This window comes from Paramormyrops kingsleyae, chromosome 21 (assembly GCF_048594095.1).
Source record: "Paramormyrops kingsleyae isolate MSU_618 chromosome 21, PKINGS_0.4, whole genome shotgun sequence".
NCBI lineage: Eukaryota > Metazoa > Chordata > Actinopteri > Osteoglossiformes > Mormyridae > Paramormyrops > Paramormyrops kingsleyae.
The window spans coordinates 17,914,481-17,935,623 of NC_132817.1; the positions used below are offsets into that span (position 1 = coordinate 17,914,481).

Here is a 21,143-nt window from a genome sequence, read left to right on the forward strand (position 1 = left end):
GCTGATCTAAGCTAGAAATGGCACCACACAAGACTGCCTACTGTATAACATACGCGTGTGGCTTATCCATCAATACCGCAGCGTCAATGACTGACATTAAGTAACGTATAAAGTAGTGCCGTTTCTATGTCCCCATCATGAAATGTTACTCAATATTTGTCGTATTAGGCTAATACCACGATCATTATTAACATCCATCAAAGAGTTATCACAGCAATCGATCTAGTCTGCGAGTAATTCAAGTGAGATATTACGTTAAGTAATCTAGCATTCCTAAAGGAGCTGGTAAATCCTACGGGCGGCATAGGCGGCCGCCTAGGGCGCCGACGTGCCGCCCAATTTCACTTTGTCTCGGAGGCGGGCGCTGACACTGGCGCTCGCCTAGGGCGCTCCGTCGGCTAAGCGTATTGAGGTAAATGAGTAAATAATCTCAATTGTTTGCGCTGCTAGTATTTATTTATAATAGGCAAAACATATTGGAATGAATGGTCATCTCTCGGCGTGTGTGTGTGTGTGTATGTGTATATATATATATATATATATATATATATATATATATATATATATATATAAATAAATAAAATATAATATCCGCAGGGATGGGGACTCTGCCGAAGCGGCTCTCCGTATGCGCGGCTAGCAGGCTAGCGTTTACAAAACAAACGTTGGGGTGGGAGGACAGGGGAGGGGAGGGCGTGTAGCATGCCTGCTAGCCAGCTAGCCGCTCGGCACCCAGCGCGCCGTGGGACACCGCGGCTTCCCTCCTAGCTGGATGAGTGGAAACGGCGCGTATTCCCAGGACATTTAAATAAATACTGCCTGCCACACGCCTTTGTTTTCCCCGGCTGTCACTTGCTTCCCTCTCCCCACACCGGGCTACGCTACGGCGAACAGCGGAGCGGCAGCGGCGGCGGCTGCCATGGAGAGGCTGCGGCGGTCAGGCCGGGGGTAGGCCTGAGCCTCGGGCTGGATACATTGGAAAAGCCCCGGAAAAGGGGGGGGGGGAAAGGCGGCGGGGTGAGTAGCAACGCGGGATAGCGGCGACCAACGCGGGCAGGATGTTAAATATCTCATACGGTTATGGGTTTCTAATTATTTTTAGCTGCAGCTGAAGCTGTCATAATTAAAAAGCGAGCTGCCGGCAGTATCGGCGGGATCCCAGGCGGTTATCCGGGCGGACGGAGCGTGGGAAACGGGGACGACGAGCTCGGCAGCGCCGCTCTTTCAAAGCTGAATTACGCTGGAAAAGTGTACCGGTTTGCCTTTTAAAATATACAATTAGGCTTTTTAAAACCAAATATTTCAATCGTAATTTTGTACGTTAAATTAGCGATACTATAGTACATGGAACCACATTGGCAACATGATTTAAAGCCGCAGACCAGCTCGAGAGGTAACGTGGTAACAGAGATAAACCAGACAACACGATACACTGATTGTTACTCTTAATAATACTTTACATTTCTTAATGCCACCCTGTACGAAATTACTGGTATGAGCTGAGCAGGGTTCTGAACCGAGCCGTAATACTGTATGTCTACCGTTCGCAACTAACTAGCTAGTTAACGATTCGACTCCCGTCTAGATTTATAGCGTGACGGTTAAACCGGCTAATCGTTTAACAGGTGAAATGCGTCGTAACTAATTAGATATTATGCTAGTGTGCGAACGAGACCTGATTACTAGCCGCTACAGCCGGCCAGTACTGTGCCCCATTTTGAATATTATTATATTACATATTCCGAATGTTAAATTCAAGAAAACGCTCCCGTTAATAAACATAAAAGTAATTCAAATAAAATTTTCTGTTATAAGCGGCAACGCATGCTGCAAATCTATTTTTTTCTAAAAAAGGATTTTTCTCCGTTTTAGAATAACCAGAAACCACTAACTGTCAGTCTCGGTATTAGGGCTTTTAAAGTACTTAATTATTTTTTTCCCAGTACCTCGCGTTGTCAAGGCTTTAATTTATTTTTGTAAGCAGTACATGACCACTGTATTTTTTTCTGAATTTTTGTAGTAATTAGTTCACAGATGCCAACTTTTTATATTTACATTTACACAAACAGCATGTGTTTTTAAAAATAATTGGAAACATACTGGATTCTGGTTTGGTGTCTGACCTAAGTGAGCTGTGTATTAAAGTCAGCTGATAAAAATGGCATTGTGTTTCCTATATGTTGGTAAGCCATTCAGGAACAGTGCTCTTACTAAATTTAATTGCAATTTTTGACCTTGTCAAGTGTGATTTTCATTGTCTGTTGTTAAAGAGAGATGCTACACATTGAGGGTCATTTAAAGTGATACAAGATTGGTCACCCAGCACCTTGTTGTGTATACAACATTGGTAAATCGAATTGTGTACATTTTCACATCTGCTGTTGCCTTGTAAAAAGACAATCCGAGGAGAGCTTTCAGTCTTAGGGTGATACAACAATATTGTTGGAAGAGAAGATATCTAACAATCCTTCTGTTGGTTATCTTGCTTCTGTTGGGGACAGCTTGAAGAGGTGTGACTCATGAACTGAATACGTCTTGTATCCGCTCTTGGGGAATTAAGAGTAATACGCATGAGGTCATTTCAGCCCAGGAGATGTGCGGTCATCGATGTTTTTCCACATTTTAAATCAAGTAATCAGTGAAGAAGCTTGACTTGGAGCTTTTGTGAAACTTTCTTCTCATTTTGACCTTGGCTTTGTTGTTCTTTTTGAAGTTGCATGGATAGTTTGTCTTCTGCGAGGATATATATATATATATATATATATATATATATGCACATTCATTTTTTGTGCCTTTGGAACTAGTGTTGTATTGTGTTTTCCCAGGAGAGGTGTTTCAGCTAAACTGGCAGACTTTTGACTAGGTGGGAAGGATGCCACCACGACCATCATCGGGAGAGCTATGGGGTATACATTTGATGCCCCCAAGGATTTTGGTGGACTGTCTTCTACCAAACGGCATGATATTGACACTGGAGTGCCTCCGTGAGGCTACTCTCATTACAATTAAACACGAACTCTTCAAGGAGGCAAGGAAGTACCCTCTCAATCAGCTCCTGCAAGAAGAGACGTCCTACATCTTCGTTAGCGTTACCCAAGAAGCTGAAAGAGAAGAGTTTTATGATGAGACGCGGAGGCTATGTGATCTCAGACTTTTTCAGCCATTCCTAAAAGTCATCGAACCAGTTGGCAATAGGGAAGAGAAAATTCTGAACAGAGAAATTGGTAAGCTTCACTTCTCTTTTCTTTTTTTGGTTTATGGAGTCTGCAGTGCTTGAGTCTGTCACACCGTGAGCTTTCAGACTTGTCTCCCTCGACATTCATGATCTTTGTTTTCATATATGTGTTTTCACTGCAGTTTCAAACCGTTCCTAAAGACTGTCTTCATTGTTGTAGGCTTTGCCATCGGCATGCCCATCTGTGAGTTTGATCTGGTGAAGGACCCCGAGGTGCAGGACTTCAGGAGAAACATCCTGAACGTCTGTAAAGAATCTGTAGACCTCAGGGATGCCAATGGAGCCCACAGTCGGGCATTATATGTTTACCCTCCCAATGTGGAATCATCGCCAGAACTTCCAAAGCACATATACAACAAACTTGACAAAGGTCGGTTGATCGAATAAGTACGCCAAGTTACATTTCCCTCGAAATAATGATGCCTTTGCAGTACGTTCAAAGACACAGAAATACCCCAGGTGCGCAAATTGCACCCATCTGAACACTGCCTGTCTTAACATGTTGCTATGATCAATTTTTCAGGTCAAATAATTGTGGTGATCTGGGTCATTGTGTCACCCAACAACGACAAACAAAAGTACACACTTAAAATCAACCACGATTGCGTCCCTGAGCACGTGATAGCTGAAGCCATCCGTAAGAAGACCAGAAGTATGTTGCTATCACCTGAGCAGCTCAAGATGTGCGTGCAGGAGTACCAGGGAAAGTATATCCTCAAAGTCTGTGGCTGCGATGAATACCTCCTGGAAAAATATCCTCTCAGCCAGTACAAGGTACGTCCTGTAAGTGCTGCTTTTTAGCACATGAATGTGCGTGTATGTAACTAAAGTCCACCAGGTCCTCTTCCCCAACACCGTGTGCGTTATTGAGCCGTGGCATCATTAAACGCTTGTCCACATGCCTCTGGTAGGTAGTGTGTCATCGCCGTTGACATACCACCCTACAGAGCTTGCTTACATGTTCTGAAGGGACTTATTCATAATTAAACAAGGCAGTGCCACCATTGTGGTGGCTGGCTGGTAATCCTTCTCCTAATGCAGCCTTGTGAGACTGTGAAGGTTGCAGTCACCTCCGGGCCTTCAGGCATGATGGTTAGACTGAAGTTCAATTTCACCTGTATTTAAGGACAAGCACTGTGACAGGAATGCATCGTGCTACATGTATACTGCTCTTCGTTATGGGGAAGACAGTACTTGGTAGCCCTTAAGGGAAAACAAAGCAAATATGATATGTATAAGGACACTGCGGGTCAGTTATAGAGTAAAGCTTGACCAGTTCTCCGTACTTTTCACTGTGGTCGGTCAGTAGTCTGCAGTGCAGAGAAATAGCGTTTCCTAAATCAAACTGTAGGGACTTCAGGTTTGTAAAGATGGCAGTCTTAATGTGGCCTTTTCAGCAATCTTGATAACACAGTAAAAGCTTTTGTGTCCCGCATTCAAGTAACCAACACGCTTAAGTATACATATCAGTATAAAAATGTGTAAGTAATGTTTTACAATTCATTTTGATATCGGGGTCTTCAACCGTAAGATCTTGTACAGTTATCTTACAATATTTACCATACTTACTGCAATAATAGCTCCTTAGCATCTCTTGATGTCATACTTATTTATTCTTATACAGAAATCGTTGTATGTGGTTCTGTATACTGTCTAGTTCTTGTTGCATGGTTGTGTAGCGTCCAGTCTAACAAACACCTTACCTGCGGAATAACAAAAACATTCTGATTTTAATCTGTTTCCAAGAGTAACATTCTACTATCTGGCAACCTGCACTACCCGACAGTGCCTTGCTGCAGACGTTGCTGGATTTTACTGGTCAACAGTAAAGTCCCTAACATGACTGTAATGAACCTCATGCTGCTTTCGGCACGTGATCCTCGTGATCTGGTATGTGTCCCACCCTGCACGTGGCGGCCATGTAAATGTATTCCTGAATCCGTCATGTGTCCCCTTCAGTACATCAGGAGCTGCATCATGTTGGGACGGATGCCAAACCTGATGCTGATGGCCAAAGAGAGCCTGTACTCTCAGCTGCCCATGGACACCTTCACCATGCCGTCCTACGCCCGCCGCATCTCCACCGCCACGGGCTACATGAACGGCGAGGCCTCCGCCAAATGCCTGTGGACCATCAACAGCACCTTGCGGATCAGGGTTCTGTGCGCCACATACGTCAATGTGAACATCCGGGACATCGATAAGGTGCCCAACTCTACCCGTAATGAAGTGGAACCATTTTTATATGGCCAGTGTCTACTACTTATGAATTAAAAAAAAAACAAGTAGTGATTTTTAGAAGATGGCAATTCTTCAGAGCGTGGGGCGTGACTTCTTTTTCTGTTTTGCTCTAGATCTATGTTCGGACAGGGATATACCACGGAGGAGAGCAGTTGTGCGACAATGTGAATACCCAGCGAGTACCGTGCTCCAATCCCAGGTACTGTGTAATGAAAGATATAGCTAAGATGAAGAATGCATTTCAATGCTAAGGGAATCAAGGGCTGCTGACAGTCGTCTCCCTGCATTTCTTACTCGGTATTTCTTATCTCAAAATGTGCCTGTGCATTGTTGGTGTGTAGGAACATTCTGCATAGACATCTTGAGGCATTATTGTAACAGAGGGGCGATTACAAGGTGCTGGCTGCAGATAGGGTGGTCTTCGTGCCACTATCTGTGTGCAGCCATCCGCACTGGCGCAGAAACATTTCACGCCGCGTCCTCGCCGAGCGCAAGATGGGCGCCGTCGCGTTCTTAGGAAAGCCGGGCGTGATGCGGTCGTGTTCCTTCACAGGTGGAACGAGTGGCTCAACTACGACATTTACATCTGTGACATTCCCCGGGCGGCCCGCCTCTGTCTGTCCATCTGCTCCGTGAAAGGCCGGAAGGGGGCGAAGGAGGTGAGGCTCTCACTGACCGCCAGGGTCCCGCGGGCAGCGCAGGGGCAGCTCGGTTTCTGTCCTTCACCGCCTGCCTGTTTTCCAAAGCCCCCCATATGCGTGCGGATAACACGCGGCGATAACCCGCAGCGGGATCTCCAAGCCAATAGCGTGGGCATGGGTCTGTTTTGGCCCTGTTTCTCTGTTGTGGTCACGGGCGTGTAACCATCCAAGTGTAATTCTGCTGACTCCGAGGTGACCTTGGAAGCAGAATTTAGGGATGAGACTTTTTTTTGTATGAAAATACAATTAAAGACATGGTTGGGAATACTGTTTTGTAATTCAGTTTAAAAATACTCATTTTCAAAGCTTTTATTTTTTCCAAGTTCAATAAGGAAGGCTTTTATGGGTCCTGTTGTGTTTGGCTTTGTTCTATGTACTTATGCTAATGTTGTGAAGGTATTGGTCTCCATTGGACTCTAAAAACAACACCTTAAAATGTAAAATTCACCAATTAGTTGAGCAGCAGGCAGGCTCAGCTGTAAACTGAGCTCACCTTTGGTGTGATTTTTTTTGTCAGGAACACTGTCCACTGGCTTGGGGCAATGTGAACCTTTTTGACTATACCCACACCCTCGTCTCGGGGAAAATGGCACTCAACCTGTGGCCTGTGCCCCATGGACTGGAAGACCTGCTCAACCCCATCGGGGTGACTGGCTCCAACCCCAACAAGGTCAGAATAACCTCGCGAGAAGATCCCCTGTTGTTCAGCTGAAGCTTCGCTCACTACATGGCCTGTGGCTTAACTGTGCTTTCAGGAAACACCCTGCTTGGAGTTGGAGTTTGATTATTTCAGCAGTCCGGTGAAGTTCCCAGACATGGCCACAGTTGAGGAGCACGCAAACTGGACCATTTCCAGAGAGCTGGGCTTTAATTACTGCCACGCTGGCTTGGTAAAGTCATGGATTTTTTTTTTCCACTCTGAGTATCTCATGTTCCTGCTTTGCAGCTAAAGATGCATATAATCGGTTTTGCATCTCCCTGTGGAAGAAAGATTTGAATTGTTTCATAATAGCAATTTTGAAGACTGGACTTTATGGAATTAGCGGTCATATTTAATTTAATTGAATTTCCGTTCTTGGGTGGTGATGAGATTCACTTGAGGAAGTATGTATTTTTCTGTGGATATCTGTACTGCATCAGTGGTTGTAAGTTGTGTTTTATGGGGACATCAGCTGGTGATGATGGAACATTGTTAAAAAATAGGAATAATCTACCTGAATGCAGGTGGGGATTTCTGTTGCAGAGAAAACATAGTCCTCAGTTTGGTTATCTTTGTTTTTATGGTGACACTCGTGTCGGTATTAAGGCTATCTGGCGGAATGTGAAAACATATACCCTGCTTGAGTGGGCTTGTAAATATTTTGTTTGCGATGTTGTTTTAGACAAAAAAGAAAATCTACACGACTCCCAGTAAACAGCCACTGAGTCTGAGCTGCGCTTGTGTATCTGGAGACGCATGAAACGAAATCTCAGGAGAGCGTTTTGCGCCGTTCAGCCATTTATCTCTCCCAGTGCAGCTGACAGCTCCTGCCTCTAATTGCATCTCGGGTCCCGTACGGCGAGGTGAACGAGTTCGAATCTGATCAATGATAAGCTGAAGCCAGTAGCTCTTTCCGGGCTCTTCAGTCGCATCCTCTGTAGTCAGCTGAGCTCTGCCAGCTAATGTGCAGCGGGTTTAAAATAAAATAAAATAAAATAAAATAATAATAATAATAATAATACATTTTATTTACATAGCGCTTTTACAAGATATCTGACGTTTACATTGAATGAAGTAAACAAGTAAAACAAAAATGACTAAACATATTATGGGTAGGGGAGGTTATACGCTTGAGCAAAGAACGAGGTTTTTAGCTAGATTTTGAAATATGAAGTAAAGCTTTTTCTCAGCAAGGCTTGTCATTTGTTTTGGCCACCCAAAACGTTAAGTCCTTCCTACGCAAATCCCTTTTCTGCCCCCCTCCCCCCGGTAAACAGCCCACTCCAAATCAGTATGGCTTCAGTTACGAGCTCAAGGGCCTGAAAGCCTGTTATCCTCGGCACATTGCACTTTAATGAAAATAGTTAGGGACAGGCTCGTATAAGGGCCCCTTTGTTCCGAGGAAGGTCTGCTTTGTATTACGGGGTGTTTCTGGCCTGGAACCTGTCAGTGGCGAGCGCCGTAGCGTAGCGGTGTAACACGCAGCTGTGTGTGACCGTGTGTCCTGTTGGGCCCGCAGAGCAACCGGCTCGCCCGGGACAACGCCCTGACAGAGAGTGACAATGAGCAGCTCCGCCTGGTCTGCAACAGAGATCCCCTGTCTGAGATCACTGAGCAGGAGAAGGACTTCCTGTGGAGGCACAGGTAGAACGCACTCGCGGTGGGGAGATGGAGAGGGAGAGGGTGGGAGAAGGACATGTGAGATCACCCGGCCAAACCCTTAAGAATTAGACATTCACTTTAGTGTGTTTTTTTCCCCCCCCTCCAGACACTATTGTGTAAATATACCTGAAATTTTGCCCAAGATTCTCCTTGCAGTGAAATGGAACTCCAGAGACGAAGTGGCCCAGGTATGCAGAAGCTTGTTTAGCATGATCTCTCACGTTCCTCTCCTGCGGTCCTCAGAATCTGGCCAAATCTTATGTTTTTTTTCCCCCTTTCGAAGATGTACTGCCTTCTGAAGGACTGGCCGGCTATAAAGCCGGAACAGGCCATGGAGCTGCTCGACTGCAACTTCCCCGACCCCATGATCCGTGACTTCGCAGTTCGGTGCCTTGAGAAATATCTGACAGATGACAAACTCTCGCAGTACCTCATTCAGTTGGTGCAGGTACAGTAGGTCTGAGGGTGTGTTTGGGATGCCCTGCGTACTCCCGTTGAATCGTAAATCGTAACGGCGCTGCTTTTTCTCCTCCGTAAAACTTGACGCTATCTCAATGTCAGGTCCTGAAGTATGAACAGTACCTTGATAATCCTTTGGTGCGATTTCTGCTGAAAAAAGCGTTAACGAACCAGAGGATCGGACACTTCTTCTTCTGGCACCTGAAGTAAGTTGATTTTTATTTTTCTTGGAGTGCGATGAAAAGACACACTGAATTCAGGCTGCAGGCTGCAGATCGATGAGTTTTGCTTCCCGGTGCCGACCGGCCTGCGGAAGCCAGATTGACGTCCGGAAAGGGGAGCCCGTGACGGCAGGATTTTGCGTAATCCGAGCGTCTGACTTTCGCTCTCCAGGTCCGAGATGCATAACAAGACGGTGAGCCAGCGCTTCGGGCTGCTGCTGGAGTCGTACTGCCGGGCCTGTGGGATGTACCTGAAGCACCTGAGCAGACAGGTGGAGGCCATGGAGAAGCTCATCAACCTGACGGACATCCTGAAGCAGGAGAAGAAAGATGAGACGCAGAAGGTAACTCGCCAGTGGCCGCCCACGTGGCGCAGTTTACCGTCACACAAACCGTGCATCTGCTTGGGGCCCCAGAGGTTTGGGGGTCCCCTGTTGACCACAAACCGTCACTACACCGGAGGGCCCTAAAGTGACTTTTGAGTTCCCCTTACAAACATAATTCACCCATGTTTTAAGTCGCTTTCATGATCTCTTTTGTAGATGGTGTGATTTAATTTTTTCCCAAGAAGAGTCGTTATTCTACTTGAGTTTAAATAGTTTTGCTGAAAGACTGAACCATAAGAAGCTGGTGTTTGTAATCTGTCTATTTTTAATAGCTGGTTGTCTGGTTGTGGATGATGCATAGCCTATCCCAGGAAACACTGGGTGTAAGCAAGGCACACCCTCGCCCGTATGCTGCTACATTTGCGGATATTAACACATAGATTGAATTAGCTGTAGGGAGTGAACTAGTCACCAGTGAGCCGTAAACCTGTGGGCTGTGGGAGGAAGCTCGTGTGAAGTCAGAGCTGGGGCCTGGCCGAGATCCCTAGCCCTGGTGGGGGACCCGCCATGCAACGGGGGCTGTCGTCCTTCTCTAAGTGAAAAGGAGTTTCTGCAGAGAACATGACATATTTCTTAGTTTTAATGCACGAATATTGTTTCTTTGCTGAAAATAACAGATTGGGAAAGTAATTTAACAAAACGTGGCATGTGCGAAACTCCTCTAGTGTTATTTCTTGTGAGGTCTCTGAATTTAATTCATGCACCCTGCAGAGGTGTTAAATTTATTTCCCTTAGAAAACTAAGTAAATATGTAAGTTCACCAGGACCCCAGACGTTTGCTTAAGTCATAATACCAGTGGAGTCGACACTGTTTTCCCATGTTTATAAAACGCCACGTGATATAAGCCCAAGACCAGGGGGCAGCGCTTTCTCCATCGGCCTTCTCTAACTTGGACTCTTTTTCGCGGCTGTTCCTCCCCAGGTGCAGATGAAGTTCTTGGTGGAGCAGATGAGAAGGCCAGACTACATGGACGCCTTGCAGAACTTCACATCTCCGCTAAACCCCGCCCACCAGCTGGGCAATCTCCGGTCTGTGGAATGCACTCTTGTTGACTGCCTGATTTTCAGATAAACAACAAATATGTATCAGGCTTCAAAGGATATACGTGAGATTGTTCTGTAGGAATATATAAGGAGAAATTCCAGCTGCATCCTGGTTTTCTTGGGAAATGTTTAGTATAAAACCACCTCAAGTATGCCCAGAAATATATTACTGCTTTAAAACATTTAAGCAAAAGTATAGTTCTGCCGTTTTTCCAGTAGAAAGATGTAATTTTACAAACTATTCATTTAAATAAATTGATATAGATTGAAATGAAAAGCCATAAATTATAAACGAACAATTTGTGTTTTTCTAAAGGAAGGGGAAAAGGTTATTCTGTTCATCGAATTCACTTAGAAATTAGGAAAAATACAGAATGAATGGGAAGGGATGTTTAGCAGAATCTCGGTTGCACTTCCGAGATGCTCAGAGTTGCTCTTTGAACTTCTCCAGACTCGAGGAGTGCAGGATAATGTCTTCCGCCAAGCGACCGCTTTGGCTAAACTGGGAAAATCCGGATATCATGTCGGAGCTCCTCTTCCAGAACAATGAGATCATCTTCAAGAACGGCGACGGTGAGTTTCACAGTGATCGGGGCGTAGTGACGCGTTACGCCGCCGTCGGCCAGGCGCGCAGCCTCAGAGGACCCCACTGCACCTGTCTCCATCGCTTAGTCCACTCTCAACTGTCTCATAGATTTACGGCAAGACATGCTGACCCTGCAGATCATTCGGATTATGGAGAACATATGGCAGAACCAAGGCCTCGATCTCAGGTACTCTTCATATCTCAATCACTAATCTGTCCCGACTGTCCATCTTCACACCGATGATCCAGTGCAGGGTCACGGTGACGTACCTGAAGACTGTCCAAGGTGGTACCGGAAACAAGGCGTCATACGCACACTATGGGGAAATTTCGAGACACTAGTGAACCAATCTGCTGATCTTTAGACTGTAGGAAGAATCCCAAACTTCACGGAGTCAAAACGCAAACCCAGATGGTGTGAGACTGCATGCTGTACTACCTTCCTGCCATATTTGTCCCAGCTAATTAATAATTAAAAAGAATTAAGGTAACGTCATATGTGCGAAAACTTGCTTTAAAGGAATCCTTTTGCAATCAGTGCAGTTTACACTGTAATACTGAGAACCTGATTTTGTTTTGGCCGACTGAATCCTAGTTCCTTAGCAGGTATGTTCTAAAAACCATCCAGCTTACGGCAGTAGAGTTTTGGGTTCTCCATCTGCAGCTCTTCGCCCACTACATGTCCCTCCTTTGTTTTCCTTGGCTTCATTTATTTATTTTTTTCATCTCTCCGCTCTGTTTTGGGGAAGAATGTTGCCCTACGGCTGCCTGTCCATCGGCGACTGTGTGGGTCTCATAGAGGCCGTGAGAAACTCCCACACCATCATGCAGATCCAGTGCAAGGGCGGCCTGAAGGGGGCGCTGCAGTTTAACAGTCACACTCTTCACCAGTGGCTCAAGGACAAGAACAAGGGAGAAATGTGAGTCAAGATATTAATGAGTAGATTTCACTAGTGAAGACATTCATTTTACGTATCTGAATATCAGCGACATATTTTATTATTTTTTTATTCTGTGTTTCACTTCGTTTTGTATTAGCGTTTCCCAACACATTTGTCTTTTTATACTGGAAACTGTTGTTTGTATCAGATTGAAGTACATCAGTGATTGCTGCACGTTCATTGGCTGAATCCACACAGGTATGACCTGGCCATCGATTTGTTCACGCGGTCGTGTGCTGGCTACTGCGTGGCTACATTCATCTTGGGAATCGGAGACAGGCACAATAGTAACATCATGGTCAAGGACGACGGGCAGGTAAGGGTGTGTGTGTCATTCGCCAGATAACCGGTTTGTTAACCTTTGTTAATTTACACTGTGGTGTAATTCTCTCTCTTTGAAGCTGTTCCATATAGATTTTGGCCACTTCCTTGATCACAAGAAGAAGAAATTCGGCTACAAGAGAGAGCGGGTGCCGTTTGTGTTGACGCAGGACTTTCTAATAGTGATAAGTAAAGGAACGCAGGAGTGCACGAAGACCAGAGAGTTTGAGAGGTATCCCCCCCCCGCCTTCTCCCTTCCAGTACAGCCTGTCCTTTTCACTTGATGAGGATCTTGTGGGGTTTCAATATTATGATTATTTGCAGCAACTTGTACTACGGAATGAACACATCCTTCCCTGATCCCATAACAACGCATTCGCAGTGCTTATTCCAGGAAGCATCCCACCTCCCTTCTGTACTGCTTAGGTAGAGATAAAAACCCGATGGACGGCATCCTGTCCGTCAGCACTTAGAGGTTTTTAAAAGGCTACTGATTTCCTCTCAGTACATAGATTACAATATAATGTGTAACATATCTACCCTGCCTCACGCCCTGAGTTTCCTGTGATTGATCCCTGGGTCACCAGTCTAATTGGATTAGTGGTTATTGAGGTTATAGACAAGCATGGATGAATACGCAGGTAATGCGATACACGCGAAAGGGTATAGGCTGTTTCTCAGACCTCAGGGCTTCCCCTCACCCCTTCCATGCTTCCGGCAGGTTCCAGGAGATGTGTTACAAAGCCTACCTGGCAATCCGGCAGCACGCCAACCTGTTCATCAACCTGTTCTCCATGATGCTGGGCTCCGGGATGCCGGAGCTGCAGTCCTTCGACGACATCGCCTACATCCGTAAGACGCTGGCGCTGGACAAGACCGAGCAAGAGGCCCTGGACTACTTCATGAAGCAGATGAACGACGCCCACCACGGCGGCTGGACCACCAAGATGGACTGGATCTTCCACACCATCCGGCAGCACGCTTTGAACTGAGGGGGGACGTGGCCACGAGTGGCAGACTCGAGCCTCGAGGAATGGCGGATGATGAACAAGCCATCCATGTAGCCTTCTAAACAACCCAGGAAGACTTTGGGTCGACCTCAGCATCGCTCCCAACCTGCTGTCGTCTCCACACTCAATTCTTGCCCCTAGGAAACATTTGCTGGGATGGCCAATGTTTTCGTTTCCCTCTTCTGTATCTCCTTGTCCCCCTGTGTCTATGTGTGACGGGAAAAAGTGTTCTTTATGGCCTTCGTATAAAAACGTACCTTTTTCCCCCCTTCCTTTTTCATTTGTTTTACTTGCGGAGGTATACGTCTTCCTCTAACTTCTATGCCTTTATATATGCAGAGAATGTGTCAAGAGTCCTGAGCAAAACAGGGTATTTCCTTTGCGTAATTGAAGTTCTCAACTTTTCTTTAGACAGCTTGTTTTTATGTCACGAAAGAGAATCGGCTGTGTCAGTCATCGAAAGCAGCGTATGAACGACACGATGTCGAATATGAGAAATCATACCCCCCCCCCCACTCCCTACCCCGCCCCTCCTGAGAGGATGTTGGGTAGCTATCGATTTCAGTCGCTTGTGCATGAGAGCGCAATGCGGGGAAGAAAAAAAACGGAACGTTCCGTGGTGAATGCAGTGCAGAGCCTCACGGAAGGCTAACGTGCAATAGGAGACGACTGGTTCCGTGCGGCGCCGGTTCTGGAGAGGAGCTGAGCAGGCGAGCACGGCTCACGAGATCGCCGGCGGTCTTCCTCCATCTCCTCCGACTATGGAATGTCGGACGCGTGAGATGCGTGTGATGCGATCAGGATGCCGATCCGAACAGACAGGACCAGTCCCTTCCGAAGCTGAGTCTGGTCCATTTCTCGAAGTCCGGGAATGTCGTTCTTTTAAAAGATTTGGCTAAACCAAATCGAGACTTAATTATGCTGTAAGATAGAAAAGACTGTAAAATGGGCCTAAATACATTTGCAAATATGCCGTTGATAGGCAAGTATGTTTGTTTACTTTTCATTTTGCTAATACAATTCATGGTTTATATAACTGACTAGACCTAACCCCCCTCCTCAAATAGCTTATACTGCCTAGTGACTCCCCCCATTTGTTCAGAATCTAGTCTAATGTTATGTAAATGGTTGTGGGTGGTGTGCAGAGCCGATGTGCTGTGAATCATGGCTACAGGAAGTTGAGTGAGTGCTGACCTAACATGAAAGCTCATCTCCTCAAACAGGACTCCCCCTAAATGAAGTATCTGCACTCTGCTTTGAAAGTCCCAGCCATTTACCTCCCACTGCACTTAAGATGTAGTGTCATGTGGCTATCAGCAAACTCCGAGAAGTAACTTGGCTGGACGTCCACATGTCCCGTTCAACAGAAGTTCAGAAATGTCTAGGCTATTCGCAAAAAGATACATTTCAGTTCAGTTTTGTCGACCAGAGCGAAGTATAACTGGACATTGAATCCCAGGTGGATGGGTGGGGATGTTTTTCCGCTGGAGAAGGACCAACTCAGCAGCTCTGTGCTACTCGATTCTGTCCTGTGAACACGCTTGTTGTAATTGGTGGTGTTACTTTTCGATGGTTCTTGAAAGTCAGGAGTGACCGTTTGAAGCCAAGTTGAGAAGAATCGACATTGTTGTTATTACATAGGCCTCTACATCAGAAGCATGTTATGAATGGGCAACACCTGCTGTTTCCTTGGTTACCAGTAGACTACCTTCCATGTCTCTGAGAAGACTTTTATTGTATTTGTCATACGTAATTAAAAACATGAAGTACTTACTCTGTACATAAATCTCTGAATTTACCTGTGTTTACTGAGCCAAAGTTTAATGATGGATTATCCATATCAAATGTTTTCCCATATCCTAACTTGCACAAGGTACAACTGTTCTATCTCTGAAAAAACCCTTGTGAAGCAAACGCATTATTTATATTTAGTGAGATTGTGTTTTGTTGTTTTTAACAAGAAATTGACTTCATGGAGGGTTACTGTTCACTTGCAGTATTTAAAAGTGCAGTTTTCATCATAATGGGTTTGTATAGAAATGTTGTTTGCTATGTAGTGTCTTGGAGAAAGTGCATGTTAATATGATGTGGAGTGCAGTTACATTTAGGCATTTTTTTAAATGAAGTTAAACTTAAGACCAACTGCAATATAGTCAAAGGGAATGAGACCATAGATTTTTTAGAATGCCGACACACACACACACACACACACACACACAGAGGCTCTGGGGCAATCCGTGTATAAATGCAGTGCTTGTGTCGATGCGTGATGCTGATGTCAGCATTGTTTTCGTGCTCTGCTATGATGAAATTAAGTGTCTTTACTCAGCCAGGACAGACCAGCCTTTGCCTGGACTTGCCAATATTCATAAGTGTAGGCCTACTAATCAATTCCAGAAGATGTATTTCAATGAACTAATGAGTAAAAAAAAATAATAATGTAAAATTGCATTATAAATGCGTCAGAAAAGAGGACCCGGAACTATTTGAACTGTGAATTTTTTTCCCAACAATACTAGTCATGTGGTTAAAATATACAATTATTCCCTACTTCTTATGCATTCATGCGAGATTCTTGCAATTTTGCATTTTTTTTAAATTACAAATGTGCTCTTATTTAGTAAATCATTTAATAGCTATTCAGTTGAAACTGAAGTGTATAGGTGTTTTTGCACTTTGTAACGTTTCCCCCGTCTTTTCTAAAATGCATTCTATCTAAAGGGATCCTGTAGCTAGTTATTTGCATGTTTGCTTAAGCGACATCAATCGTCATACGCCATGTCATGGGTCAGACACGTGGCAAGAGGTCATTGTACTCTCATTGTTCCCCAGTCCATGAGTCAAAGTAGTGGGTGTCTGTCTGTTTGGGTCTCAGCATTGGACTGAACTTGTTTCAAAGGTCCAGACTGCCTCAAACTATCAGACCCCCAAGTTCCCAAGACAACTCACTGAAGAGAAAACAGTAAAATACCCTGCTAGTTCTGAGAAGATACTCTTACTTGAATTTGACTGTAAACCACCTTTCCCCGCTTGTCACATGAATAAATGTTGTAACCTTGTGGTGACATATTGAACGTTTGTTTAAAATGCTATTTCATACCGATTGTGAATGTTTGAGGAAAAAAGAAATGAATGAGTAATCAAGTGTCCCAAAGCAGAGGGACAGTGTGAGAACTTTTACTTCTTTAATGCCAAACTTAGGCCAGACTCTGTAAGTGGAATAAGCATAATCTCCCATGAACACTTCAGGAAACCTTAACCAGCCACACAGGACATCGTTTGAAGAATATCGTTTGAACAGGCTTTATGAATTGTTTACAGCAGATGTCCAGAATGCCCCTAAGTAATGTTAATCATTTTTAAACATGATTGTACTGCTAACAACAGGCCAGAAACAAACAAAACAACTTATGAAACCCCTTTGCATGAGAGCGAAATAGCAGCACAATTTCAGTCTATTCTAATATAGAGCTGTGGATGATATTTGGCCTAAGGCAGCATTATGTAGTAAAACACTAACTACTACCTTAAACAGCTTTTTCATTCCTGTCTGTTATTCATTGCTATTTAATAAAACGATTGCTTTGTACCCAGTTTCTCAAATATTGTATGTTATATAAATGTACAAATAAATTTTATTTCAAATGCAGAGTACTTCCTAAGTATCCCTTCCTGGCAAAGCGTGAATAAGGCTACACTGGTTGAGTTTGGGTAAAAACTGCTAAAATTGAGTGCCATAAATAGATTAGACCCCAGCAGCCTGCCACAGCCACTTATAGTATAAACAGTTTGATGGATTTTCCAAGAAAATTTACAGTGTTGGTCTAAATGGCTACAGTCACTTTCAGGGCCTTTGCTCAAAGCAACTCACAGCAAAGCCTCTCCTGGAACCTAGAACTTTCAGGGTCACTAGTCCATGTCATTACCCAGCACGCTAGCCGCAGGCATTCGCCGTCGTTCCTCGCTCTCTGTTGGCGCCGGCCGGTACCTGCCTGGACCCTCCATGGCCTCCAGCCTTAGACACATGTGTGCCAGCCTCTGAGTCAGCTTCACCAGGCACACGATGCTAACCCCACCCAGCAGCATCAGCGTGGACCAGCACATGCACTGCAGCACCAGCCAGCCGTCGTACCTCCTGCTCAAGACGGCCTCCTTCGGGTGGTCCTCCACGCGAGAGTAGCAGCTGAAAAGTCCGTCCTCTTGCTTCAACAGCCAGCTCTGAATTCTCTGAGTCTCCTCTAATACTTCTTTTTTATTTCTCTGGCATTTGGGTACAAAGAAACACTAAACAGAAAACAGGAGGCATCACTAGTATAGAACAAGTAAGTACATCAAATAAAACGTGGATGTAGTTTGCATTCCATTCCCATGCTTGCATATGTGATTTATGATTGGTATCTCTAAATTACCCTTAATCTGTGAGTATCTACCCTGTGATGCACTGCCATTTCATCCAGGGTTCCTGACTCGTGTTCTGTCCTGGATAAATGGTCATGGATGGATGTCGCACATCAAAACACAGTATATGAAGATGTAAGCCGTAGCGCACCTTGTGGGCAAGGTCAAAAGCTGCTTCCTTGTAGCGTAGCACAACCTCACGTCCAGAGTGAGAGAAGTTCACCAGCACCTTCAGGCATGGGTAACTGCACTGGTCTCTGCAGTCCACCTGATCACTCAGGAGATCCACCTGCATCAGCTTGCATGTGGACTGCTTGGTCCAGGGGCTGAACCATCACAGGGCGAGAGATTGTTCTCATAAGCAGTTTCGTCTCATCATTCTCCATTTTCTGTTGTTGTTGTGCAAATCTGTGTCCCGCAGACAAGGCTTGGGTACTCTGGCAGATTCAGGGGGCCAGGAACTTTATAGGGACCCCTGAACACAAAAATAATACGCGGACAGTACAAGCCCCCACCACCCCCCGCGCCTAAACATTACATTTTGTTAGGGATTTGTATTTTGTTATTAGCTACAACCCCTGTCTGCAGAAATAAATTAGAACTTCAGAATGGGAGGATTCATAAGAATTTGAACAATGGTTCCCTCAAAGTAAGCTGCTTTTCTAATTCAGCAATTTTTCCAATGAGGAAAACAAAAGGCCTTTCGGAAGCTAATTGTGACCTGCCATATATGGGCTTTTGGTTCTGGGTATACCCTACGATGGAACATTAAAGCAAGCTCTACTGAGAGCGCCTTTGTGATTCTGAGAGTCCATCTTCCTTCTCGCACTTAGATGAAAATGCACAGATGCACGCAGGCTGGCCTTACAAAGTTCATTTTAAACAGACATATTCCTGTGGCGTATTTCAGCTGATCGGAGCTCGACCTGTTCAGGTGGGGTCTCACGATGGTGAATCCGATTAAGAAGTACATGAGCACGGAGAAGCCAATCATGGTGAAGCCCAGGATGACGGCCCTGTCCTCGCCCACGCTCGACGTGGGTGTCTGTGATGTCCACTCCCGTCGCCTGTTCGGGACATTGGTCTCTGCCATCGAGTAGATGCTCTGTCTGTGCAGGTAGTGTATAGGTTAAGAGAGTCTACTGTACATACAACCAGAAGATTGGTGAAGAGGCAACTGCTGTTTGACTCAAGAAATGAACTTTAAGTGAATTAATTCTGAAGATGTCCAGCTGAAAAATGGGAAATTGTAAATCCTTCGGCTATGCAAGTTTCCTTGCAATTATTTTTTAGTGCAAGAACTAACCATTAAAAACAATCGCATTTAGAGTCACTGTCCCCGATGGGCATAAAGGGTGAAAAGGTTCAATTTCAGCCACAAATTCCAGATCCGCAGAAAGATGTGGCACAGATAAAGAAGGTTAGATATGGATGGATGCAGGCTTATACCCCTGATCCCCAGTTAAATTGCGTGGTTTGGCTACTCTAGATAACCTTGAAAAGTAACAATATCTAGCTGCACATACACAAAGCGTACACCAGGAAGGAGAAAGTAGCTAACTTCAGATAAAAGTAGTGAGATCATACAGAGTAAAGTTAGAGGCTCCATCTTACCTAGCCTTGTTTCGGCGAGCGTTCAGGAGGTTGATATAAACGGGAACGCTGAAAGATCCACGGTGAGAGACAGAGTCCTGCACCATTCCGTGCCGCTCGCCCAGCTTAGCCCGACTCCTTCTAATAGAGACGACAGACAGTTCCAGTCTTCCCAGCACTCCCTTTACAGGTAGGGTGTTCTGGTGTGACCCAGAGCCAGAGGCCAAGGGCACTATAGGGAGTGGCGTGCTGCCATCGCCTGGGCAACGATGCTGCCACAGGAAAGGAAGGTAAACTCCCAAAGGATCTCCCTAGATCCCTGGGACTCCCTCCTGTGCACAACATCTTAAGAAGTCTGTTTTCATAACACTTCTCATTGCCCTTCCAGATAACGTAATGAGTGAAACTGAAAATTTAACCCAATGAGTTTGATTTCTTTCCCCACAAACCATTCCAATAACTGTTAATTAAATCCTTCAAAATATTAACTTTTGTACACTTTGCCGTACATCAACATCAGTAATATTATCAAGATAATAATTAAAAATAATTGAAATAGATGTTACCACAAAGGATGCAAAAAGCCACATGCCTCTGCATGGTCTTACTGGTCACTGAAGTCCTTCTGCTCTCCATAACCTCCAATCGCTTTAATGATTTGCTCCAGTGACACCAACTCAGATGTACATTGCAGCTACATCAACATATCAATTATGCATAACTTTCTAATCAAAACATCCCTTTCGTTTTCTGTATTCTCTGCACAGACAGAATAGGCAGAAAGTAAAAAGGAAGGCTTGGTGCTTTATAAATGATTATACATATTTTATGGCATCATAAACATACAGGCAAATTACAAGCAAAACACAGCTTCCATGAAATCATGACTCAAATTATCTAATTCTTCCAAATGCTTGTGATAGTTTTGGTATTTCAATTATTGATAAATGATGACAATAAATAGCAGTTATAAATAGGTTTTATGCCCCATCTCCATCCATCCATGCATTTTCTGTAACCACTGGGTTCAGCCTGTGGATGCGCACATATAAATAAATATATAATTATTCATATTCATATTAATAATACTGACAATAATAATAAAAATAATATTCCACTCAGCAGGGTGGGCTCAGTTGGAGCCTCACAATATTGGGGTACACCCTGTACAGGATGCCAGTCCATCCCAGATACACACAAGCATACACTATTTACCCAGTACAACTCCCCCGCCAAGACAGCGTAAAGAAATGTAGAAAAAAGCAGAAACAGTGCCGTCTATTGGGGAAACATTGCATAGACATTGCCGTAATACTTTAATTACATACACAGTTGAGCACGAAGCAGTATTAAGGCTTCCTAAAAACAATCAAAAACAAGGTTGGATCAAAAACATACATTTGCATTAGTCAGGCAGACTGCCAGTATAACCGCGAAACACTAAATCAAGCGGATGAATGTCATGAAACAGCGTAAATGTACTTTTCGATTATCAATAGTACTCGTAAAAACACCAAGAAATAAACACATTTAAATAGCACGACGAAAATTAAACTACGTATCATTTTCGAAGAAAAATCTTATGTCATTTTAGTCAGTGTCAAATCTAAATATTTGCTATAAGAAAAACCACATCTTCCGGAAG

The 21,143-nt window shown here is 44.5% G+C and overlaps 2 protein-coding genes across 10 annotated transcripts; one reads left to right on the forward strand and one right to left on the reverse strand.

Annotated features, from left to right (window-relative positions):
- Window positions 1–687: 687 nt before the first annotated feature.
- LOC111853566 (phosphatidylinositol 4,5-bisphosphate 3-kinase catalytic subunit alpha isoform) lies at window positions 688–17,156 on the forward strand. 4 transcript variants are annotated; one of them, XM_023830577.2, is made up of 21 exons: window positions 688–1,017; window positions 2,826–3,224; window positions 3,396–3,605; window positions 3,759–4,009; window positions 5,195–5,440; window positions 5,590–5,675; window positions 6,030–6,135; window positions 6,695–6,847; window positions 6,933–7,067; window positions 8,397–8,521; window positions 8,646–8,727; window positions 8,823–8,987; window positions 9,101–9,204; window positions 9,392–9,563; window positions 10,528–10,634; window positions 11,101–11,222; window positions 11,344–11,422; window positions 11,985–12,155; window positions 12,375–12,492; window positions 12,578–12,729; window positions 13,219–17,156. In XM_023830577.2, exons 2-21 carry the CDS (start codon window positions 2,873–2,875, stop codon window positions 13,487–13,489), a joined length of 3,207 nt encoding a protein of 1,068 aa, XP_023686345.1. In that variant the 5' UTR covers window positions 688–1,017; window positions 2,826–2,872; the 3' UTR covers window positions 13,490–17,156. The 4 variants fall into 4 exon arrangements, with proteins under 4 accessions (XP_023686345.1, XP_023686343.1, XP_023686344.1 ...); XM_023830575.2 differs by lacking the exon at window positions 688–1,017 and adding an exon at window positions 1,029–2,183; XM_023830576.2 differs by lacking the exon at window positions 688–1,017 and adding an exon at window positions 1,029–1,393.
- LOC111853567 (calcium-activated potassium channel subunit beta-3-like) lies at window positions 17,151–21,141 on the reverse strand. 6 transcript variants are annotated; one of them, XM_072704548.1, is made up of 5 exons: window positions 20,897–21,141; window positions 19,520–20,257; window positions 18,832–19,014; window positions 18,057–18,231; window positions 17,151–17,791 (listed from the first exon to the last, which is right to left on the reverse strand). In XM_072704548.1, exons 2-5 carry the CDS (start codon window positions 19,603–19,605, stop codon window positions 17,417–17,419), a joined length of 819 nt encoding a protein of 272 aa, XP_072560649.1. In that variant the 5' UTR covers window positions 19,606–20,257; window positions 20,897–21,141; the 3' UTR covers window positions 17,151–17,416. The 6 variants fall into 6 exon arrangements, with proteins under 6 accessions (XP_072560649.1, XP_072560648.1, XP_023686352.2 ...); XM_072704547.1 differs by having other exon boundaries at window positions 19,520–20,530; XM_023830584.2 differs by having other exon boundaries at window positions 19,520–19,639; window positions 20,107–21,141.
- Between the last annotated feature and the right edge of the window lie 2 nt (window positions 21,142–21,143).